The sequence below is a fragment of the Hetaerina americana genome, unplaced genomic scaffold (genome assembly GCF_022747635.1).
Source record: "Hetaerina americana unplaced genomic scaffold, ioHetAmer1.1.p SCAF_3, whole genome shotgun sequence".
NCBI lineage: Eukaryota > Metazoa > Arthropoda > Insecta > Odonata > Calopterygidae > Hetaerina > Hetaerina americana.
The window spans coordinates 75206484-75230354 of record NW_027286874.1 but is presented as its reverse complement, the minus strand read 5'-3'; the positions used below and the strand labels follow the sequence as shown (position 1 = coordinate 75230354).

General features: G+C 34.9%; 2 protein-coding genes across 2 annotated transcripts; both read left to right on the top strand.

The window, feature by feature from the left end:
• The first annotated feature begins 8725 nt into the window (after positions 1-8725).
• On the top strand, positions 8726-11707 carry LOC139690250 (uncharacterized). Its single transcript, XM_071587589.1, has 2 exons — positions 8726-8922; positions 9023-11707. Exon 2 carries the CDS (start codon positions 9032-9034, stop codon positions 11120-11122), a length of 2091 nt encoding a protein of 696 aa, XP_071443690.1. The 5' UTR covers positions 8726-8922; positions 9023-9031; the 3' UTR covers positions 11123-11707.
• A 4839-nt stretch (positions 11708-16546) lies between these two features.
• On the top strand, positions 16547-21705 carry LOC139690726 (RNA demethylase ALKBH5-like). Its single transcript, XM_071588249.1, has 7 exons — positions 16547-16639; positions 16716-16916; positions 16984-17226; positions 17614-17745; positions 17936-18016; positions 20142-20234; positions 21066-21705. The coding sequence occupies exons 1-7, from the start codon at positions 16557-16559 to the stop codon at positions 21385-21387; spliced, it is 1155 nt and encodes a 384-aa protein (XP_071444350.1). The 5' UTR covers positions 16547-16556; the 3' UTR covers positions 21388-21705.
• The last annotated feature ends 2166 nt before the right edge of the window (positions 21706-23871 follow it).

Sequence of the window (23871 nt, the reverse complement as noted above, 5' to 3'; positions counted from 1 at the left end):
AAGAAGAGTTGCTGGACTGGTTACATTCATATTTGAGTGGGAGATCACAGAGTGGAAAAAATATATGTCGAGACCCCTTAACATCTCCACTGGTGTTCCCCAAGGTTCCATTTTAGACCCTATCTTATTTCTTTTATTTATAATTTATCTACCAATAATAGCAGTCAGTAACAATGTGCATTCTGCGTTATTTTGCTGATAACACCAATTTAATTGTCTCTAGGAAGGCTGTATAAAATCCCTTCAAATAGAACCTCAGGCGGTGTTGTCCCAAGTTTGGGATTGGTGCACTAGTAATTCACTGCAGTTAAATTATGAAAAGACTCAAGTTCTTCCATTTAGCCAGAGAGAGTACATAATGAGGTAAGTTTGACGATGGGCAACCAATCTATAATGTTTATAAAAGATGCCGAATTTTTGGGACCACATGTGCAACATAGAGATAGCTGGACTATTCATGTATGCCAATCTAAGTTCTGTATTATAGGGTATCCGCTTTCTTCGCCTTAGTGTCTCCATTGGCATACTTAAAACCATCTATTTTTCTAATTTCCAAACCTGTGCAAAATATGGGATTGTTTTTTGGGGCTCCTCAAATGTGTATGTTGCGTAAGATGTTTCTGTGGCAGGAAAAAATTGTAAGGTAAGTATACTACAGGAGACTTATCTCACTCCTTGCCGTCCATTATTTATTGAGCTAAATATGTAAACTATTCCAAATTAGTATATTTATCACATTGCTGTCTTAATGAGAAATAACCTGAACAAATATTGCTTCAACAAAGATATTCATTCGTATCCCAATAGAATTAGTCACCACATTCATTTACAATACCACCAAAGGAACATATCTTGCAATATCCCCCTCAGCTATTGGTGCAAAAATATGCCATGTGTGACCCAGCCATGTAAAAGAGGCCAACTCTATTTTTATTGTTAAGATGAGGCTAAAATACTATCTATTAATGAATTGTTACTATTCAGAGCATGATGTGTTTAAGAAACAATTGTCTTTATGTCAAACAATAATCTTCATGCAATAATTTATTTGATGCATATATGTACAATGGTGATTTATCCTATGCCTAACATGTTTGTGTCAATGAATGTAGAAGATCTGATGTGCCTTATATATCTCATACAAGCAATTGTTACCTGATATTTAGGAAAATAAATATATTATTATTATGCTACCGGGAATTTGACTGAATTGATATGATGCTGAACCATAATATAGTCTAACCTACATCTCTCTGAATCACCACATATCTTCCGTGTATACTCGTCTATTGTGTTGATTAAACAAAGTGTTATCTCAATAGTTTCAGCCTCAACTTTGTGGAAGTTCATTTATTAAACAAAGTGTTTTTTATTCTTAGTTCCTGTCTCCTGCAGAACTCAATCGGTTTTTTCCCACGGTTATTTCTTGTTCATGAAACCATAGTATTATACCTCTCCTCTTACCACTACTGCTCCCATTTTACCTTTCACCAACCACCATATTTTAATCCTCCATAACTATCAATTCCCAGGGCCACAAGTACAAGGGTCATTCATTAAGTAAAGAGACTAATGCTATCATTTTCAAATTAATCAAAAACCTTTACCATTTTTTCAGGGTTTTTATTGGACAACTTTGGGATGAGCTCTGATCAACTATTCGAATATTCATATCAAAATAACCTCAAAATCTTTGGTTCACCATGGCAAGTCCACTAGAAGATTGCACCAGGACAGCTGGTGTGTTTCCACTCCACACTCTGCCTTTTGATCTCAGGATCGTAGTGATGGATCCAAACTTTGTCGCAATTCACTATTCTTTCAAAAAAAAAAGCATTTCCTTCCATCAAAATCCATTGCTTCAAGTATTGACGAATGGAAAGTCTCGATTCTTTACGAGCATCAGTAAGCTGCCTGGGAATCCATCTCGCACATGTTTTTCTGTACTTTAAATGGTTATGAATGATATCGTGAACATTTCCAACATTCACTTGAACTTCCTTAGCTATCATTTCAACATTCTTCCGTTATCACAAACAAGTCCATCAAGCCTCGACCATAATGAGGGACCAGAAACTTTGACTGGACATCCACTTCAGGGTTCACTTGTTTGGCCAAATTTAAACCGATCGACCCACTTGTAAACATTTGCTTTGTTCATACAATTTTTCCCATAATGTATCAACATTTTTGAAAGTATTTCACTTGAATTTACACCTTCTGCAACTAAAATTCTAATGAAAGAGCACTGCTCTTCTAAGGCACAAACTTCTAGTAAACTTGCCATTGGTGAACTGAAGTTTTGAGGTTATCTTGATGTGCAATAATCAAACAGCTAATCAGATCTCGGTCCAAGGTTGCCAACTAATACCCCTGAAAAAATGGCTGAGATTCATTGAATAGTTTTAAAATGAGAGCATTTGAATGACCCTCGTATTTTTTATGATTGATCGTATGCCCCGTCGACTTCTTTTTCCTTATGGTTGCTTTCGGCATGTAGTTCTGAATAATAACCAAGTAATGCTTCTTTCTACCTATGGCCTATGCTTCTTCCTACCTTTTTTTTCAACACTACTGCCACCTCTAACTGGCTCTCTTCTCTTCCACTGTATATTACTCTAAAACTATCATTCCAGTAATCACTGATATCCTTCCATCTCGCCTCACACAGCCAGAAAATATCTACATTTCCTCTCTTCGTCTCCCTAACGCATATGTTCTAAATTCCCTGTCCCCAACATTGTCCTAACATTCTAAGATCCTATTTGAACACAGTTTGATCCACTTCTGTGGCTTCTTCTCTGCAGCTGCTGTCTTCTGCTTAGCAAAGATCTTGTGTGATGAATGATGATTGCAAAAACCTAAACCTCTTCATAAATAGTTCAGGTGGTTTTGTGTTGCCTTCCACAATATTGTTTATAATGTGACACAATCACTCAAATGATCCTTCTTTGTGCCGCAGTGTTAAGATGCCTCACGGAGGAACTGACACTACTCTTACTGCCTTTCATTTAGCTCCAATCCTTCAACCTAACTGGAATGAATGACCTTACCAGGAGAAATTTTCATAGGTACCACCAGCCTAGCATTAGGGGTCATCAAAACAACCAAGCCCTTCCACCTAATCAAGGCTGTAGTAGTCCATGGGGATGGGATTATTATGTACCAAAAATAATTATAAACCAAAATAATACTAATTTAATCATCATTGGAAGCTCATCAAAGCATTAATAATTTTCGCAATAATGTACTCTATATAGTGTGCTTGATTGTGCTATTAGCTTCTCCATCTTGGAGTCATGATTGATCAGACCCTTTTCAGGAAGGTAAGTACCAACAAGTAATATATTTTTAGGATACTACATCAAATGAAAAGAAAACATAATTGCCTGCCAATTTATCTTCAAGTTATACTTGTCAATTTTATTGTCCCTGTTTAACTGCTGCTGTCTTGCAAATAATAATAATATGCCTGGGAATACTAATAGCAATGGTGTAAAACACTTATTGCTTATGTGAAATGAGTCCAAGATATCAGAAAATATGATCATTTCAGCCCCCGCTTTATAAATTCAAAGGTCCTCAAAGCATATAAATGTAGGATATATCCATTATTGAAATAGAAAGAAAGACTCGTACTTTTCCACAGATTTTATTATTCTGTGGAAAAGTACGAGTCTTTCTTTCTATTTCAATAATGGATATCAATTACTTCCACAAAGTGAAGCCTGAAACAATAGAATAGTAGGATATATCTTTAGGGCCATATTTTTTATATTTAAAAAACAAAAACTCATGGGTACATTATTCACATATTTGAAATAATCAAGCACTATACTCCAAACAATCTACTATGCATCTCTTCTCATCATACAACATGTTATGATAACTCTTTTGCAATAAAACCTTTCAGTTTTTGGAATTCATAAATCTCCAAAAAATATTAGTGGCAACACCAATTCAAAATGAAACTGCAATGGGATTAATTATCTTATTTAAATATAATTTGAATACAGGCATGTAAGCATTTGAATACGAAAGTTCTAAATTTGGAGATATTATGTTAATGAGCTATTTTTAAATTTAACAATCATTTCATTGAGCTATACGTTGAACTTTGTTTTACCAAAAGAAATTATTTTCTGAAACAAGGATTTTTTTAGTTTGTCAATCTTCCTGGGTGGATTCTATTGTTTCTATAACATTCAATTGTTATCTTCCTATTTATAACAATTGAATAAGGTTACAACTTACTTAGTTAACACAAATGACCCAAAGCACTGAGGAATAATTAGTTAATGTTAAAATGTAAAAATTGAGCTCAAAGGACTACTTTCCTAGGCTATTTAATGTTTTTATCGATCCATCTAATTATAATATTGATATATTATCACAAACTCCTTCTTTGCTCCACCTCACAGAGCTGATATTATTAAATATAAGGTAAGTATATGGAACTTGATTCTAATGGTAGTTAGATTACAAGTACATACAATCCAAACAAAATTGCATAGTTTAAGGTGAACCTCAAGGTTCTATTGCAAGACCCATTCCCTAGTAGTAGTTTTTAGGGGAGGCGACTGACAGCTAAGGTCATTTGCACCATAGGGGATGGACAGGAAAGGATGAAGGGTGGATGGAAACCCGGCATTGGCATTAGCCTACTCTTTACGAAAGGCGCCAAGGGGTCCGCAGCTCAACGTCCCATCCGACGGATGGCGTACTCACTCAAAGTGCCCTCCACAAGGTACCTCAAGTAGGGATCGAGATCCCACTGAAAAATATTCAACACCGTCGGGATTTGAACCCGCACCCTCAGGGTGGGAAGCCAGTACGATAGCCACCACTCCAATCCCAATCCCCATGGATTGTTAAAAAACAATGTAAAACAAACAAAATACTTGGGAGTTCCATCCTGCACAGTACTAGGTTGATAAATACACATACCTCACGTTAAATAGTAAACTCATAAAGAATGCTGAAGAGCTTGTCTTCCGAGGTCTACAAATAAACAAATGTCTTCACTGGACAAATCATGTAGATATCATGGTGCAGTAAAATCAGGCCTGGAATATACCAAATGGTTTATCTCAGTGAATAGCTACCACACAATGCACCAAAACTTAAATAATTAAGAAGCTTTAAACTAGCCTTTGGCAAAATGGCAGCAGCCAAGCTAAGGGAGTGTTTTTTCTGGTAGGAGAGAGCCATTTCTAACACTGTGCAGTGTTGACCCATCTTTCTATCAACAATCTTATTCCCTGGCACAGGCCTAACTTCATGTTCATCACACATCCTTTTCTACCTTTTGGGTTTCTGCCCTCCATCACAGACCTCAAATGCTTACCCTTTTCTTGCAAATGTATATTATGCTTCAAAATTTGTCAAAAGATGCCTCATCAAGGTTGCATAATAAAAAATAAAGGAAAAAATACACACGTTTCCGTTCAACATGAATTCCAGGGCATACAACCAAACTGCAACACAATGGAAAGATTAATCTATGAAGCTACATTCTTATGAAAAATCATGTGTGATTTTCACGACCAACTTTAATAAATTCTTGTCAGTGGAAAAAATTATATCGTGATTACTGTTAAAAATGAAGTCACCCCACCAATGAAATAGTGACTCATTCTTCTACTGCAAATATCTGAAAAGGACCATTATGAACGAACCTATTCCTAATAAATCTTGAATTAATTGTATTTTAGACTATTAAATTGCAATTTGTTATTTTCACTAATAGTAGAATCATTGCTCTAAAGCATGTTTAATATAAGAACTATAGCATCAAAATTAGGACCAAATGAAATGGGCATTAGATTGTATAACAAACTACCCAAAATTATGAAGGATACAAAGGGAACTGCTACATTCAAGCATAAATTAAAAGATATCTACAGCGCAGTATATTCTACTCGGTTGACAAATATCTCAACAATATTCCCGACCAGTAAGTTCATATTTTTAGTTTATAGCAATGGTCATGGCTCAATTCATGTTGGTGATCAATGATTTTTCTGAATTGATATTGCATGTGCAAGTTACAGCCAATGTTCATGGGCTTGTGCCAAACATTTATGTAACTGTGAGCATCATTTCTTTTATGAATCTTCACTGAGCCTGTGTCTTCTGCTCCTTTTTGACGTGCCTTATATCATGTACATACACCACCTACCTGGTATTTTTGTATTGTGATCTCTGGGCAAATAAAAAATCATAATAATAATAATACCAGTCATCCATGGGTTTGCAGGATGAGTGTAAGAGGCATAAACCTACATAAACAGTAACAGAAGAGGGTATCTAAATCATTAAGAGGCAGGAAGGCTATGTTAAACATAAACGTAGTAAAGCACAAATTTGGGTGGCACATTCTACTTGAGTGGTATTATAGATGAAAAGAGGCAAAGGAGAAATGATGACATTCGGACAAAATATTACATGGGTAAAATGATAGCAGTAATGATAATTGCAATTTTCCATATAGAATATAATGCATACTACTAATTTAAATGCACATTCATCATATTCAAGTACAAAATACAATTTTCTCCATACAATTCCATGCACACATGGAGAAATTTGTATAACAAACTGGAGTGAGGGGAAGAATTCTCCAGAATTTTCCCCTCACTCTGAGAGCTAAGTGGGAGAGTTGGAAATGGGGGAGGTCTCAAAATGAAGTAATGTGGGCACAAACATCATATACAATGTGATTAATTCCTCTCTCCAAAACAGTATATATTTAAAAACTTGGAAACATAAAACTCACTCATTTCAAAGAAAGCTCAATTTTGAATCTACCACTTAGCAGATGACTCTGTTAAAAGTTACTGTCGCAATTTCTCCTGCAGTTTATTGGAATTTGCTAAAGAGAGAAAGCTGGATGCATTAGATCTTTGCAAGTTTGTACAACATAAGAAGGAATTTGAATTACTGAATGAGTTGATATTTGTGAATCGTACCCTTCTCTCAGCCTTGACCTTCCATACAATGCAAAATTTTGGTGAATAAAGCTTATTTGAAGAAAAACCCCAAAGAACAGAACAGTTAATGAAGATTTTGATAATTAACTGTTTTTTTTGCTCAAACTCCCTTTTACTCTTCAGTTAAAGAGTTGATATGGAGAACTTAGAGATTTGGACATCATGCTTTACTTTTTAAGTTCATTTCTAATTAGATATAAACAACTATATTATACTAGCTTATTTTATGTTGTATATTATTTTTAACTGAAGGATAATGACACTGAAGCAACTAATAACATAATAAAAATGTAATGTAATCACAGAGAATAACGTGATCATTCATCTACTTAATCATAATTACTTAAAATAAACAGATTTACAACTATTGCCACTTTAGGATAGTTTTTCAGGAACTAGAAGTATTGGACTACTAAATGTACAGAACGCATTCTGCTACATATCATGTACCTATTTAATGCAAGAAAGTGTCATAAAAGTGACGAAATTAGAAAAGAATCATATTACTGACTAATTGTGATTCAACAACCTTATAAATGCGAATTTTTCCTTTCGAGGAAATCAATACACACAAGCAAACCACATAATATACATACATTCACTGCCAGGGAGCCACAGAGAAACTGAAGATTCCATGGTGTAGATCATGATAAGCACGAGTGTCCACACGACTGACATTACTTCCATTGGTAGTCTTATGATCATATATACCTGAAAATACCGAGAATTCTAATAATTCAAGGAATACATTTTGCACACGGCAATACTTTCAATAGACTGCACCCATTTCCCCCCAAGTGCTACTATACCAAATGTCACTGTAAATCATATTTATTTAATAATTTGGTAAAACACGGCAGTATATACACCTGTTACATTAGATGAGGCAATTCTTATCTTCATCACTATCCTAATATGTACACGATAGAACATACATATCCATAGAACACGATCGTGTTTAAATGCTGCAGATATGATACTCTCGTACCAAGAAAGAAATTTCTTAAATCTCTAAGGATGTCAACAGTACTGTCATGCATCATTTTCCTAACCGTTAGAGTAACGCCCTAATGCTTTTCTCATTAAAATCTTACTATAAATAATTTCTCCAACATGATGCTTGATAATATGAGAAAAAATGTGGCTCCGAAATATTTATATTACCTTTACTACTATTCATTAAATTAATGTAAAATTAATTTGTAACAGGCCATAAATAAGAAACGCTACATTTCTATTATTGACCAATAATTCCTACAAAAACCAGATTTTGTTCAGAAATCAAAGCTAATTTGGTCACAAAACTAAAATAAAATAAACTTCTGTTCTTCAAAGTAAAGTACTATTGATCCGCAGCTCGTATTGTTTATTTGACGCTCACTTTACATGTTTCCCGATTGGTTTTCAAGTTCTTCATATTTCAGCGCGCCAATTTCAGTAACTTCTGTTGGTTTATCGATTCACCGTTACAGTCGCTGGTAGAACAAGAGTACATCATGGATATATTTTATCAAAATAAAGCACAAAATGAATATATCGAATCATTAAAACATTTTTCATTATATAATAATTTCCCATTCCACCATATTTTTTTCTTTGAGATTAATTTCCACGTTCGACCTAGTAGTCCTTTTCTTATTATCGAATCATTGTGACATCTGTAATCTCTTAGATGAACTTTGAGACATAACGCATCTCATTTGTCCGCAAATCAAAACTGCGGTGGTAAAATTGGTCCAATGTTTTGTTCACGTGCTTCAGACTAATGCCCATCGCACATCGTATAATGGAGTTTGTTTTCAAAACTAATACCATTTAAACAATTACTGACGTACAAATCAAAATCTCAAATGGAGAATTTCAACTGCAAAATAGTGCAAGTTAATCCGCAGAGAAGGCATAATTAGATTAAATTCTTCTTCTTATTAAAGTAAGTAATTAATGTACTTAAAATTATTATTAATGTGATGAATGACTGCATAAAAAATCGTGATTAATAAGACACCTTCATGTGTATGTATTGATGATAGGAGTTACTCATGGCGCCCCAGACATTTTCCTGTTCTGTTTGTGATGACCAGTTCGCAACGGTGAGCACTCTTCATTATCACCAGATGTGCCTTCATACAACGGAAGAACTGTCTCTAGCAATATTATCTATTCGGGAACTCACAGTCAATGCATCACCGGTAGCAGGTTCCTCCGGTAATGCTGCATCTCCCTCTAATGACTGTGAAGACAAACTTCTACGAAACGGACTAGCTAAGTATCCACGATTTTTGACTTCTAGTAGGAAGTCAAAAGTGTTGAACCCCGAAAGTAAACTCGACGTCAAAGACAGTGAAACGGATGCTCCTAATGACCTAGTTGCTGACAAAGAGAATATTGTACAAAACAAAGCGGTTTGTAATAATTCAGAAAATGAGCCTAGCGAAAAGGAATTAGTTGAGCCAAAAGTTGAAGAACATACCGAACCTAAAGAACCTGATGAGCCTGTTCGGTCTAGCCTATGGGGTGCTATTAAAACGCTTGATGGCAAAACTGTAGATGCTCCTGTTATTAAAATAGAGAAGAAGCGTAATGGTAATCGATTATCCAAATTTACTAAGGGCGATACAGGTAGAAAGGATTCTCCAGAAAAATGTGAGTCATATTCTAAAAAAGCTAAAAATGTATCCGTATCCCCGGACTCTGATAGCCCCTCGAATCAGGAGAAAGTCTTGGAAAAGCATTTGAAGCTCATGAATATGTCGTCATTTGATGACTGCATAGAATTAGGGTGCTCAGATGATAGCGATGAAGATGACATCTTTGTGACGGATGTATCAGATGAGGAAGGGAAAAATTGTGAGATCAAGGAAGAGGAAACTAGTGTTAAGGATGAGGAATTAGTTTCTGAAAATTGCTCTGAGGAGAAATCTTTGAATTCAAATGAAGCTCTCGATGAATCCAAAGGGGTTAAAAGCAAAAGGCTTCGTGGGAAAATACAGAAGCACAGCACGTGGTATAAGGGTGGCACTTTCCAGGGGCCTACTAATTCAAAATCTCCTAAAAAAAGTATTAGTATCTTAAAAGATCGAGGAAAAACTAATGAGGAAAATGAAGGTAAAAGGTTTGAAAATCGAGAAATAAAATTAGAAGAAAAAGATAAGTCCAGTGATATGAGTCCTATGGCTTTAGATGGTACAAAATTGTTCACTGATACTTGTGTGCAGACTGACAATTTTTTTTATGAGGAAGTTAGTAACAGTGTGGTAAGAATGTTGGAAGCTAATAGTAGAGTAATTGGCAATAAAGCCAATTTCTCTCTCAGAAAAGGTTCCCCAAAGAAAAAGCATATTTTGTCCAGTCTCGACAAAAATCAAAGGGACAAGAATGCCAAGCTGGGTAGTGTATTGAAGGAGGAATTGTTGACTGGAGCTATTCGAGTCAAGTCTGAAGTAGTGTTCATGGAAGGGGAGAAGCGTTTCTATTGCAATGAGTGTGCAAAGACTTATAAGAAGCGTTCACACTTGGAGAGGCATAAGAGGGTGCATACAGGGGAAAGACCGTTTATTTGTCCCTATTGTGACAAGGGCTTTTCCGTGCGTTCCATTCTCAACCAACACATCCGAATACACACTGGGGAAAAGCCATATGCTTGCACCATTTGCGCTGCTCGTTTTCCTCAAAAAAGTGGCCTTATGACACATATGATGTTGCACACTGGCAAACCCTTTAAATGTGATCAGTGTGACAAGGCTTTCGTTTCCAATCATAAATTAGTCCATCACCTCAAAAACCATGCCGGGGATCGACCTCATGTGTGCAATGTTTGCACTTCGGCATTCTTCACCTCAGCTGCTCTGGATGATCACAAAACTCTGCACTCTCGCAATCGAAAGCATGTGTGTAACAAGTGTAATGCATCCTTTGTACATGAAGTGTACCTCAAGATACATCTTGCTACGCATCTTTTGGAAGCAGACTGTGAGAATGCGGCTGGTGAAATAGATGTGGGTCCTGTCTCTCCCGATGGATCTACCTCTCCCCAGACTAATTCAGATCAACATAATGAGCTCACATTGACTCTTGATGCCATAGATCAGTTTTGCAATGGTGAAACAATAATGATGGATCTGTCAGTTTGAAGTGCTTTTTGTTCTTTATTAAAAAATTATTGTGAGGCGATGTATCTCATAAATACTAAATATTTTGTTTGTGAAATGATTACTATCAACTAAGATGTTTTGAGTATATGTGGCAGGAGAGTGATTTTTTATATTGTTTAATGGAGTACATTAATTGTAAGATAAAGATATATTTTTGTTAACATATTAATTATGGATCAATAAGTGAAGGTGGAGCAAATCTCTTAGTGGCCTTTATAATTTTCCATAGTTTACTCATTATTATTGCCACCATCACCTATGCCTTCACCTGAATAAAAAGTATTTGTAAAGTATCCTTGTTGTTCATTTGCATGCTGAAGCAGAATAAAAATCTGCAGCAATAAATGAAAGATATTGCAGTTCGATTGGGATAGGGGTTGTTTAATGTTCTAAATTGTATTGAGGGTACTATTTGTTTTTTTTTCCAGGTTATGTGGAGCACATGGGATGATTAATTTACTTTTATACCAACTAATGGCCGTTCTTGCTATTATATTTTCTTATAATGTTCGATCTTTATGGTTTTAGAAAAACATTGTGGAATGCAATGGTCTGTATATTGTTAGAAACTGCTGCAGCAGCTGAAGAAAATTTATCAATATAATATGGGGTTATATTTTAGTCTTAACTGTCAAGAACACTTAATCTTAGTATGGTTCACTTTGTTTCTCGGGCTAAGTTTAAACACCTAAATAGCTTATTATAGATATATTAATTTAATATGGGTTACATAATATCGAACGAGTTATTTATGTAACATGAAGTCATTTCATTTTTATGCAGTTTGCATTTATCAGCTTCTATGACAGTTTTTGTGATATTGATTTGTTTTTTGCTCATTCAGACTAATCACCACTATTTTTGATTGGGCTCCCTTTATTACCTGAGTTATCTCATAAAAGTGTACATCAGTGTAAACAATGTGTCATATGAAGATTTCTCTTTCCAGATTTCTCATATGCAACACTTGTTCACAAATTGTCAGAAATCTGTTCATGCTCAAAGAAAAATGAAAATTGATTGCCATAGAAAAGATTTTGTACTTTTTCATTTGCATTTTATTTTAAGATAAAATGTTTAATTACAAGGAGGTGAAGTTGATTGTATCTTAAAATAGTCTGTGGAAATGTATAATATGGTTATCAAATACTTACACTAAAGTGAAGCCTGAAACTGTTGAGAAAATTGATTGGTTTTATAATTATCTCTTTCTATTAATGTCCTTGAAGCTTTGATATTGTCATTGACCTCATGTCTCCATTATATCCAATTTTAATGTGGACCTCAAACAATCTTGTTCTTTTGGAGTCATCTGCAGCATGGATTAAGATGAGTTAGACATAACTCTTGGGTTTTCACCGTATATAATGTCTTGGTCTGACAAAAATTTCATCAGCATTGAAAGGGATTGTCAGAACTTCGACCTGAAGACACCAGCTCGAATGCTCGCGAAACTTGTTGGACCAAGTCAACAAATTATGTAATTAAACGTAAGTATTGGTTTAGTCTTTAGCAGATAGTCTGTTATTTGTAGGTGGAGTTCTTGCGGTTAACCCTATGATGTGTGTGAAATTCACACATTAAGGATATGAGAGGCAGTTTCTTTCCCTCTGTTACCAGCTATTACCCTGAATATCGCACAGACTTAGTTTTGCTTGAAGTATCTGAAAGTTTCATCAAAATTTCAATCTAGGTTCCTTCAGTCACTAAAAGCTCTACTGCTAGGAAAGCTCGTGATGGGCATTGCATGATTGCTTTTTGAAAGTCAAATGATTATGTTTATCACAAATTACATATTGTAGTTTCCATTTCAGGAATTCATCCAAATTACTAGAGCATTGACAAATGATTGAATCTTTTTGAATTTGGAAATTCTGGTGGTTTATTTTATTTTTGTCCAAGTTTACTTCAAGTGCTTTCGAACATTCCTCTTCAAAGGTTCTACTTCTTCAATCTTCCCACAGCATTAGCAGTCAAATTATTCTTCAAATCTGAAATGTCCCCTGGATGGGGTGTATGCTAATATTAGGTTCTGTATCTTAATCTTAAAAAGGAATATGCGTTCAATTTATTACTTATAACTTCTTCAAAATGACTGAAGCAAACTGTTCATACACATTGTCCATATGTGATTCTATTATCTAGTTGATAACATTTACCATTTTTGTACTTCTTAAATGAATACCTTCCCTTGTGAGATGTTTTATCTGGTTGTCAATCAAATCAATGTTCTTCTGTAATGGAGTCCATAATTAATTTTTTCCTCATGTTTTCTTTCTCTTGCTCATACTCTGCTGTCCCATTTCTATCTAAGCCAAAAAATATGTAATGTATCTTCCATCATAATTTTTACCCTTAAGTTTTCCTACTTTCTGCAATGCTGTCCCAGCATTCATTCATCTGTCTTTACTTTTTGCGCATTTTTCTGCAGTGGCAGTCAACTGCTCATTCAGCCAAAGAGCGACTGTGCTTACCTTCTTTAGAACCAGTGTGATAGGTTTGGGATGGTAATTAATCATATGGATACGAAGTTAATGAGATTCTCAAAAAAAAAGGAACGTTCAGATCAATGTTAAATTTGGGAGGGATAAACCGGAACAGGGAAAACAGTTTCTGAATCAGGGAAGTGTTTAGGATGATGGTCGATATAGTGGTAAGGGGCATTAAAGAAAGAATTGCATTAGTTGAATAAGCATTCACAAAGATGTGGGAGTTGATTTCTGAAGTAAGCATGTAAAAAACGACGAAAAAATTTGGGTGTGGAGCATACTTCTGTATGTCTCAGAAACATGGCCAATGAGGCAAAAGGATAAGCATAGATTGGAGGCTTTCAAGAATCGGGTGCGGAGAAAAAGAAGAAAATAAAATTTATGGAAAGGAAAAAAAGTTATTTAAATTCTAGATTGGCGACTTTTGAGATGTGGAGACGATAATATTGATGGGAAGGAAAACAAATAACTGCTAGGCATGGTGGGTGAAGAGAGATGGCTATTGGGTGAAATTTGAAGAAGGCCCGGTAGAAGTAGCAGATACTGAGAGGCAATGGTATGCTCAAGACTAGTAGGGAAGAGAATTCTGGGAAAGTGAGGCAGGGACATAAAACAAATGGTCATTTAGGATGGAATTTGGAGAGGTAGAAAGTATGCGGAGCTAAAGAAAGTTATTGTAATATAGGTTTTCAGGGTATTTGGCTTCATTTGAATTGAGGCTTAGGAGTGCAGTAGTGTGTAGCATCAGGGCTCATCAAAAACATAATAATACTAATAATCATTTATTTGTCCGGAGATTTGTTGCATATTCATACTTACACACTTATAGGACATGCCAGGTATAACTTTCACAATTTTAGAAGAGATACAATACATATATAGAAAATACATTCATACACATACCAATAGACTAGTATAATTACATATTAATTGATTAAACTGGAATTGATGTGTAGCGACAATTCCAGGTATTCATTTACAGAATAGAACATATTATTTTTTAATAAGTTGAACAGCTTTTTCGTGAAAACAGTTACTTTTGTTTCATATTTGATTTCATGAGGAAGTTTATTGAATAACCTGAAGCCCATTGCTTTGGGCCTATGAGCAGTATTGTGTGTTCTGACAAATGATTGTTGCAGGTCCTTGTATAGTGACTATGGTAATTGTGCTTGGAATTGTACTGAGAAATATTATCCTTTTCATGCAAGATGACATTAAATATGTATTTGCAAAGCACTGGTATTAAACCCAGTCTTTTGAAGAGAGGTTTACATGGTGCATTGCAAGGAGCATTGCTCATAATATGTATAATCCTCTTTTGGATTTTGAAGATTATGCTCATATGGGAAGAGGAACCCCAGAAGAGGATACTAAAAGTAGTATATCCTATGGCAGCAGCCCACAAAGGTTTATTCAAGATTTCGTTTGATGATTACATATCCCTTTAGACGCAGTTCTATCCCTGTGGTTGCCAAGATTCTAGTTCTTGTTTATGTTTTGTAGTATAATTACTTGGGAGGACTAAATGCAAAGCTTGCATGGTAAGGGTTGAATAGAATTCAAATTATATTATTGTCCTATAGAGTAGTTTACCAACTCTATTCAGTGGAACTGTAGGTTATCATGCCTTGTATGCCTAACGGAATAGTCTGGTTGCCGCTAGGACTGCAATATATATATATATATATATTATTATTAGAATGTTCTTTGCCTTTGTAAGTTATGAATAAAACTTTTAATGTCACTCAATAGTGCTCCTAGCCAGAGAGCATATAATGGCAGGCCGCCTCAAGGTGATTTTGTGTGGACCAAGTTCAATTTTATTCCTGCATTATTTGGAGTTTTTAGACATTGTTGGAGATCCTAGATTCATGTACAGCTCTACATCATTGGCCAAATTGATAGGAATGCCCCTTCACTGCATCAGGGTGTAGTCCAAAGGCAGATACTTACGGTGCAATATTGTTTACATGATAAATGGGATTTTGTGATGCTGGCCAAATTTGGTCGAAACTTACAATAACTAGGTTCTAGTTATTATTTTGGAAATATTTCCTCCTTGTAAATTGCAGATGAGTAGTGGTATATCTGGGCTTATATGAATAAAAGCTAACTAACTCTTAGGTTCGAGCGAGCGCACAGACGCGGCAATGCGAATGTAACATTCATCTTCCCATAAAATGTGCCTCAATTTTAGTGAAGTGGTCTAGTTAAATGTAATTAAATAGACCTAAGTGTAGGTGCCCGCCTATAATTTTAAATAATGCGCAATTTTTGCTTCGTGGCTACATGCTCGGAGATATTGAACTTATCTTGAAACTTTAAGCATATAATAATTCAAATCATTATGGAAGTGGGACTTAAGTCCTTGCAACTATTGTATCAAGTAGGACCAGATTATACTTCAGTACAAATTAGTTGACCTTTTCATGATCTCGTCTTAATTAACGAATATAAATAGTACTGCAAAAGATACCGAAAGACACTACTATACTATAAGTACAGTCGAAAGTCAACTTCTATCTCCAGATGGAATAATTTTTAACAAAACATTTATTTCCAAATCGACAGACAATAAGGTTACAATATTACAACTTTTAGCAATCAATGTGACAATAGTTAGCAATTAATGTGACAAACACATAACTATTTACATGTCAAGTTACGCCTAAGTAGGTAATTATAATACGAAAGTCGTAATTCCGTCATGCTTTCAAGCTATCTAGCAAATACTATCATTAACGGCAACTCCAACATTCTGCAAACTGCATTTCATAAAGTAAACAATAGCCACTAAAGTTAACGACGCTCTCCCGCATTCAATTGTTTTCCCGTGCGAGCAACGATTTGAACCAATCCCGCTTAACCCTTGGGACAATTTCTCTGTTATGCATCGTGTTTTCCACTCATATACGGGGAGGATGGCATCGGGGGATAGCTTTCGGGATGGTCTTAGAAGACATACTTCCAAGCCTGGTTCAATCATTTTGAAAAGAAGATCCAAGTGTGCTTCTTTTACAAATTTCTGTTTTCAAAATACCGTCTTTCGGTTTTGTTCATGCATAGCTTTATTTTTGCAGATCAACTCTTCCTTACTGTCGGAAATACGTGGAAGACAAATCATTAATTGTAAAAAGAATTCGTGCAGGTATAGAGCAAACAGTCATTTTTAACAAAGAACAGTGTTCCTTGATTGAAAGTAAAATTGACGAAGTTATTTCGATGGCAGATGAAGGGGCATATAAACCGTGCTCCGTTGACAGAGCCCCACTAAGGAATAAGTAAGTTTCAAAAGTATGTTATATATTGCTGAAGTCTTCCAAATCATGATGATTCATTGTATTGTAGATATTTTTTCGGCGAGGGATACACATATGGCTCTCAGCTTTCGAGAAGGGGGCCCGGAATGGAACGTTTATACCCCTGTGGAGAGGTGGATTCCATTCCATCTTGGATTTACTCACTGGTCATTCAGCCCATAGTTGACGCGAGATTAATTCCTCCAGGCTTTTTCAACTCCGCAGCAATCAATGTTTATCAACCAGGGGGTTGCATTGTGTCCCATATCGATCCAATTCACATCTTTGACAGGTATGGTAATTGTTTTAATGGGGTATGATAGTTGTTTTTATATAATTTTGAGATAATTAAGAAAATTTAGATAAACTAGTATGTGTCTGTACAAACGTCCTTAATGTCTTTAAAAGTTGATTTCCCACATTAATGATGGTAGACAAGGTTTCCATTAAACCTGAAAAAAAGGTTTGTGTGCATAAGCAATCATCATTGTATGAATTATCTGAAGAATTAGTTTGAGTTCCTTTAAATGCTCGCGAGAAAATCACAGAATATTAAATAATGGTAGTGTGTGTTAATTCAGTTTTTACTGGAGTTTAAAATGAGGAAATTTCACTCGGGTGAAGGCTGAATTATGCAAACGTTAATGTAATTTCATATTAATTTTGTTCTTTATTTCAGGCCAATAGTGTCTGTTTCATTCATGTGTAATAGCGTTCTAAGCTTTGGTTGCAAATTTTACTACCAACCCATAAGAGTTTCCAAGCCCATATTTCGCTTGCCACTTACAAGAGGGTGTGTTACACTGCTCAGGTGAGAGTTCATGATTTTATTCTTTATTTCATTTTCTTTGGTGTTCTCCTCCCACAGATATTATTTGCCCCTCCCTTAGTTTAGTTCCACAGACTGTGTATATCTGCATACCCTCCTAGTCCTCATATTAGATGCACTGTGTGCTGTGAGATACTACTTTGTAATTGAAACAAATTGGGTATGATTACAGGGACTTCGCAGCAGATGAAATTACCCATTGTGTTCGACCCCAGGATACTGTGGCTAAGAGGGCAGTAATTATTCTTCGAAGGTGAGATATTGTCCCTTCTACTCTGCATGAGAATAACATTTTTCAACATACTTGCCCAAAGTAAAGTTGTGTATCATAATCACGTCATTAGTAATGTCTTGCCATTTTCTTAGGTGCATGAGCCTCTAATGTTAAACTTGTTTGAAATTTGTTGACTTTATGGTGTTACTGCACAAAAATGACACATTATTGCACAAATAATATTAGTCAGACTTATACAAGGAGAATGTTATTTAAATGTCTCTAAGTAGTAAGTTGATAGTGTATGGGGTTGCTATAGGATGATAGTACAACACATCTTCATCACTAGTGCCAAAAATAATTTTTTGTGGTCAGATTTTGCAGTTGAACACACCAAACAAAAATACGCAAGTGTGTGTGTCAAATGAAGGATTGAAAGGAATTATAAGAAATTGTTCCTTTATTGCTGTCTAAATAAAATTATTAATTAATTGTTATCACACTTGTGATATGCCAACACTGTAAAATTCTCCAAAATTAGTAAAAAATTCTCAATGTTAATTACTCATTCATAAAAATATAATATATTATTAATAATGTTAACTTCCTATTGAAGTGTCTTCATGCCATTATTATTAAGGCTAGCCTCAATATGGATTCTCAGGAAGGCTGTAGAAAAACATCTAATGATTCATAATTAATGCACGCACCAAAAAAGGCTAGTATAAGTATGTAAAGAATGATATGTAAAAAATACTCATTGCTGATTTCTTAATTTGAGTTTCCTCTGCTAACACTTAGTCTTAGATACATATTCTCCAAATGTATGCATACTGTCATGAATATTTTAATGCATATTGGCCTTGGACGAGATATATTTAATTAAGGTTCTATTATTGAGAAATATCTTCCAAACCCTTTCGTAATAATATTTGTATTAAGTTATTGTTGGAGGAAAAAATGAAATGGACACCATTTCAATATTATGTTGTACATTGTGGTGATAGTTTGTCGAAATAAATACTTTGCTGTTTCCTTTTCTCTTTTCCAAGTCATATTTATTCACATTCCAATCACTTTTTACCAATGCAGATGGAGAGACACATCCAAACATAATTAGGACTTGTTTTGCTTCCTCTTATCTCCTTTGTAGTACATAGGTGCCAAATGTTATGCCTCGTATGGTTCTTAAAAAGGTAGATTTTACTGCTATTATTATTATTTTAGTGTTGAAACTGTTTGTTTAGTCATCATACTTTTGGTATCTGTCCATGTTGAATTATATTTATGCAATTATTTAACCATTTAGTTATTATTCTACTTAATTTTTTAAACAATGGAGTTGTTTTGACAACAGTTGAACAATAAGATTTCCTGTCATTATTATTTCTAAAATAGGCAATGGAGAGAAATCATTATTCCAGTACTTTGATATAATATTAGTTGGCTTATATTTAGATATCCTGTTGACAGAGAAAAATATCCTTTTGACTTAATAGTTTGCTCCGATGGTGACCTTGAATGTAGGATGGTTTATGTATCAGCAACGGCGTGCACACGTCTGTGCAGGTCAACAGCTATTAATGACCCTTAATGTTATTACCTTTGCAGTATGATAAATGTTACAAATCGAATATCACATAATCTAGCATCCAGAAAATATAATGAAAAACTGTGCTTCTGATACAAAGGCCCCTTGTGGTGTAATTATGCATTGCAATGGTGTTTGCTGTTGTGCATTTGAGGTTCTTTTTTGAGGATTTAGTTTCTCGGGCATACTGCTGCCAGCTAACTAATGGTGAGTAACGATTTTTGAAAGAACAGTCTTTAACAAAAACCCACATTGTGAATGTGAAAGGCAGAATGGTAAGGAGGAAGGGATGGTAGAAGTAAATGTCTAGTTTTAAGGTAGTTAATTTATTGTGCAAAATTCTGTAAGTCCCAACAACTGCCATTGCAGTGCCATCCACAACTTGTAATAGGTAACAAAGTTTTGCATTGTTAACAATTGAATCAAATTGTTACCAATTAAAGTTCATTGTTATCATTCAATGCATTAATACAAAGCCATGACTGGTGTGATAGCACCATTTTTAAATTTACATTAGAATGTTGGTTCCTTCCATGTACATACTGATTGATCATATTCTTTTATTACATCTAGAGTTCTCCCCAATGCACCTCGTCTTTCCTATGGGGATCTGTTTCCGATGACAGGAGTTCTTTCTCGGCACACGTACATGGATCCCCAACCAAGGTGAGCGTACTCATAGACTTTGTAGGTCTCTTGAAACATTAATCTCTGCATGTTTCTGGGTACTGTTGCCTATTTGAGCCAACATTCATGGAGATAATCCAGAGATATGCCAAGATCAACTGATCAATGCCATGGTTTATCTATGCAATACTAAAATCATTGATCACAATCTTTTATAGCTTCAGCCTTTCATTTTGTTTCTTATGAATGGAATTCGAAGGCTCAAAAGGTGTGTGTTTGTGTATTTATCTCTGCTCCTGTAAAGTGTACATAATCTCACTCCAGACTATTATTATTTATGCCATTTGCATAAAATGTTCAAATTAGTATCATTTTAAAATTAATCAATTTCTTCATTGCATTAGCCATCCATTAGTATGGCTTTAGAGATGTTTTTTTTTTAATATTTCATGTTTTCAAATAGTAAAACTTTGGCAAGTGGGCAATCCTTTCCAAAACATTTGCAGAGTTGAAGGATTAAAGTTTACTAATAAATAACTATGTACCACCTGAAATTTATGAATGAAAAATCCGAGGGTTTATGTCTGCAAGCATGAGGGTTTAGTGTTTAAAAAATGAATACTCCACATAATTTAAAGAAATGTATCCAAGGTTTGTGCTTTGATATGTTTTTTGAGAATAAAATGAAAATCTATACTAATTTCTGTACAATATTTTTTGGATGCTGAGGTTTTGCTTGTGTAGTCACTCATGTGCATAGTTATAAATAATATAGACACATTAATGTATTGGAAATACATTCAGGACACTGGTTTTATATGAAAGCACTGAGGAAGGGTTAAAATTACTCATGTTTGTATTCACTTTCAGGAATGAAGAGAGTTGTGGGGGGTTAGGAGTGAAGAAGAGAAAGTTTAGCTTACCCAAAATGCCTTCAATGGCTTTGCCTGCCACAGATTTATCAGTTGAAACAGAGCATCCAGGGGCTATAAAAATTAGGAAAAAATGTTATCCAATTGATTTTAAATTGTATCCTAACTTTGACAGTGATGTTATTGGAAAATATTTTGGTAGTACCCTTGGCAATGAGACCAGTTTTAATTTTGGTGATACAAATAGTATATTCAGAGATACTAATGATATGGGAGAGATTAGAGATCATAAGCAAGTAAAAAGGAAAATTGAATCCTGATTTGTTTTTTTTGTTTCTCTGCTGTGCTAACTTTGATTTCGTTTACATGTATGAATGCAGCAATAAACCCAGTTATCTCGATGAAAAAAAGCTACCTTGCATACTTTTGGTCGCTATTATTGTAAGGCAGTATTATTCAGAATTGAAATCCTGGGCTGTTGTCTCTTTATTCATATTGTTATGAAAACATGGCCAATGTATATATTTAAAAAATTAGTGAGTTAATATATTACCTTCAAATGTATTTATGGCATTCTGAATTGCATAATAAGGCAGTGGTTACTGTTGTCTTTCATCTTTATTTGTAAATTATGAGCTTATCCGTATTTATTCTTGTATATTTACCTTGGAATGACCTATCATGTTATGTTGCTGAGTATTTAGCACAATATTATTGTTATTACTATGTAATTGGCCTATTGTTTTGTTCAGAATAAAGCTGGTTGTGTACTTTTCATTTCCTAATTTTCTTGTGTATCAATTTTAGTATCATAATCCACATATTTGCTCATTTTTCATAAGATACCTCTCAGAGTTGAAGCATAGATGTATGTAGATGCTTGATGTCCCCCAAGAGTCCACCTGTAAATTACTCGAAATCTAAATTATATTTTTGTAATGTAAAAATTGCATTAGGTTCTTCTTCCACTCAGATGGAAGGATAGGAAAATTGTGAATATTGCAAAAAAAAATGAAAATTTTGCATCATTATCTTCAATTGAAAAAGAAAGGTAGGTTAGGAAGGGAAATTTTGAAGTTTATTTCATGAAATATGTGGGCATAATCATGTATCATTGAGGTAGTTAATGTAGAAAGCCAGGTGTTAACTGTGAATTTAACTTCTAACGAATAGAAAACTGAGCATTCCGAGTTCCAACCCCTAGGAATTCTTCTCTGTGGCTGAATATACATTGGACTTTCCATTGCATGTAACGTACATGTATCTTAGCAACACTCATAATTTCAGAAAATATGGATGGACTATTGGGCCATTACAATATTATTCTGAGTACCAAAATATGGTCTTAAGTTCAATATTGGCTGCATTCGGGATGGATGGGAAAGGAAGGGTGGAGAGAAACCTGGCCTTAGCCTATTCTTGTCGAAAGGCACCAAGGGGTCCACAGTTTAACGTCCCATCCGACGGATATCGTGCTCACTCAAAGTGCTATTCACAAAGCAACTCAAGTACGGATTGGAATACCGCTGAAAAATATTTGTTGTCTCGGGGATTCAAACCCGGGGGAAACTCTCAGTGGGAAGCCTGTACATTTGTCACCACACCATCCTAATCCCCCCTATCCTCAGAAAATTAACTTTTAGTTGATCTTAATTGTAGACCTAAATAAAAGATAGCCTTCAGTGGATCCTAAACATTCTTTCAATTCATCCACACATTTGATGCTCCTGCAATCATTCTTTTTGAGTCAACTCGAATATTGAGGGTTAACCAAGGAGAGATAACCTTGTATTTTTATGGAAAATGCTTGAATTGGAACTATAGTTTAAAAAGTCAATGCATAATCCTCATTCAGTCATGATCATATACCCTAAATTTTGACAGTTCATGATACTCTGCTTAGATGCAGCTTCATATCCCAGAGAAATTTGCTCACTATGGATGATGGAAATAAATTGTCCATTATCAATCAGAGAATTCTACCCTACTGGACTATGAATCTAAGATGTTCATTACAGCATAACATTAAAACTTGAAAATTAAGTTGCATTAACTGCACCATTGTAGGAAAAATTGATTAATATTTATCTGATCATGAACCTTTGAAAAACATATAAAACCCACACAACATTTAAAATACCAATATTCAAGTGGAAAAATTTTTGTGTACAAACTGAAAATTTTGATTACTTCAGCTATATATCATTGTGAACTAATATTAATTATGATTTTCTTATTTCAAAGAGGATGATAATGTCTTAAGACTAGAGTTTAGTAGATGCAACTCGCACACAAACAAACCCATAACTCGGTGAAATTCAATAATATTTTGGTATGTATGGAGTTGCCTTTGTGTTCAGTTGCCCCAATAGAACCTTGGTAATGAACCTTGCTACCTTTCCCTGGTTTGCTTGCTGGCCCATGGGAGGTTTTCATCCTCAGAAAATTACACAGGTTGGAGGACTAAGCTTAAGGTATCCAGAAGCCATATTTTAATCCATGACTCTCCAGTATACGAGGGTGATCGGAAAAGTTCTTACCCTGATGATGACAATTTGTTTCCAAAAAAGTAATATTTTTCAACATAATCGCCTTTAATAATAACATATTCCCTCCAGTGGCATTCCAGTGCCATTATCCCATTCATAGATTCCTTCCAGTAGTGCTGCTAAGTACTCGTCCACAGCAGCAATCACTTTTTATTGGATGAAAAATGTTGACCAGTGAGGAAGCTTATGAGTTCTTAGAAGAGGTGAAAGTCCAAAGGAGTCTAATTCAGGGAATAGCGTGGATGTTCCAGCACT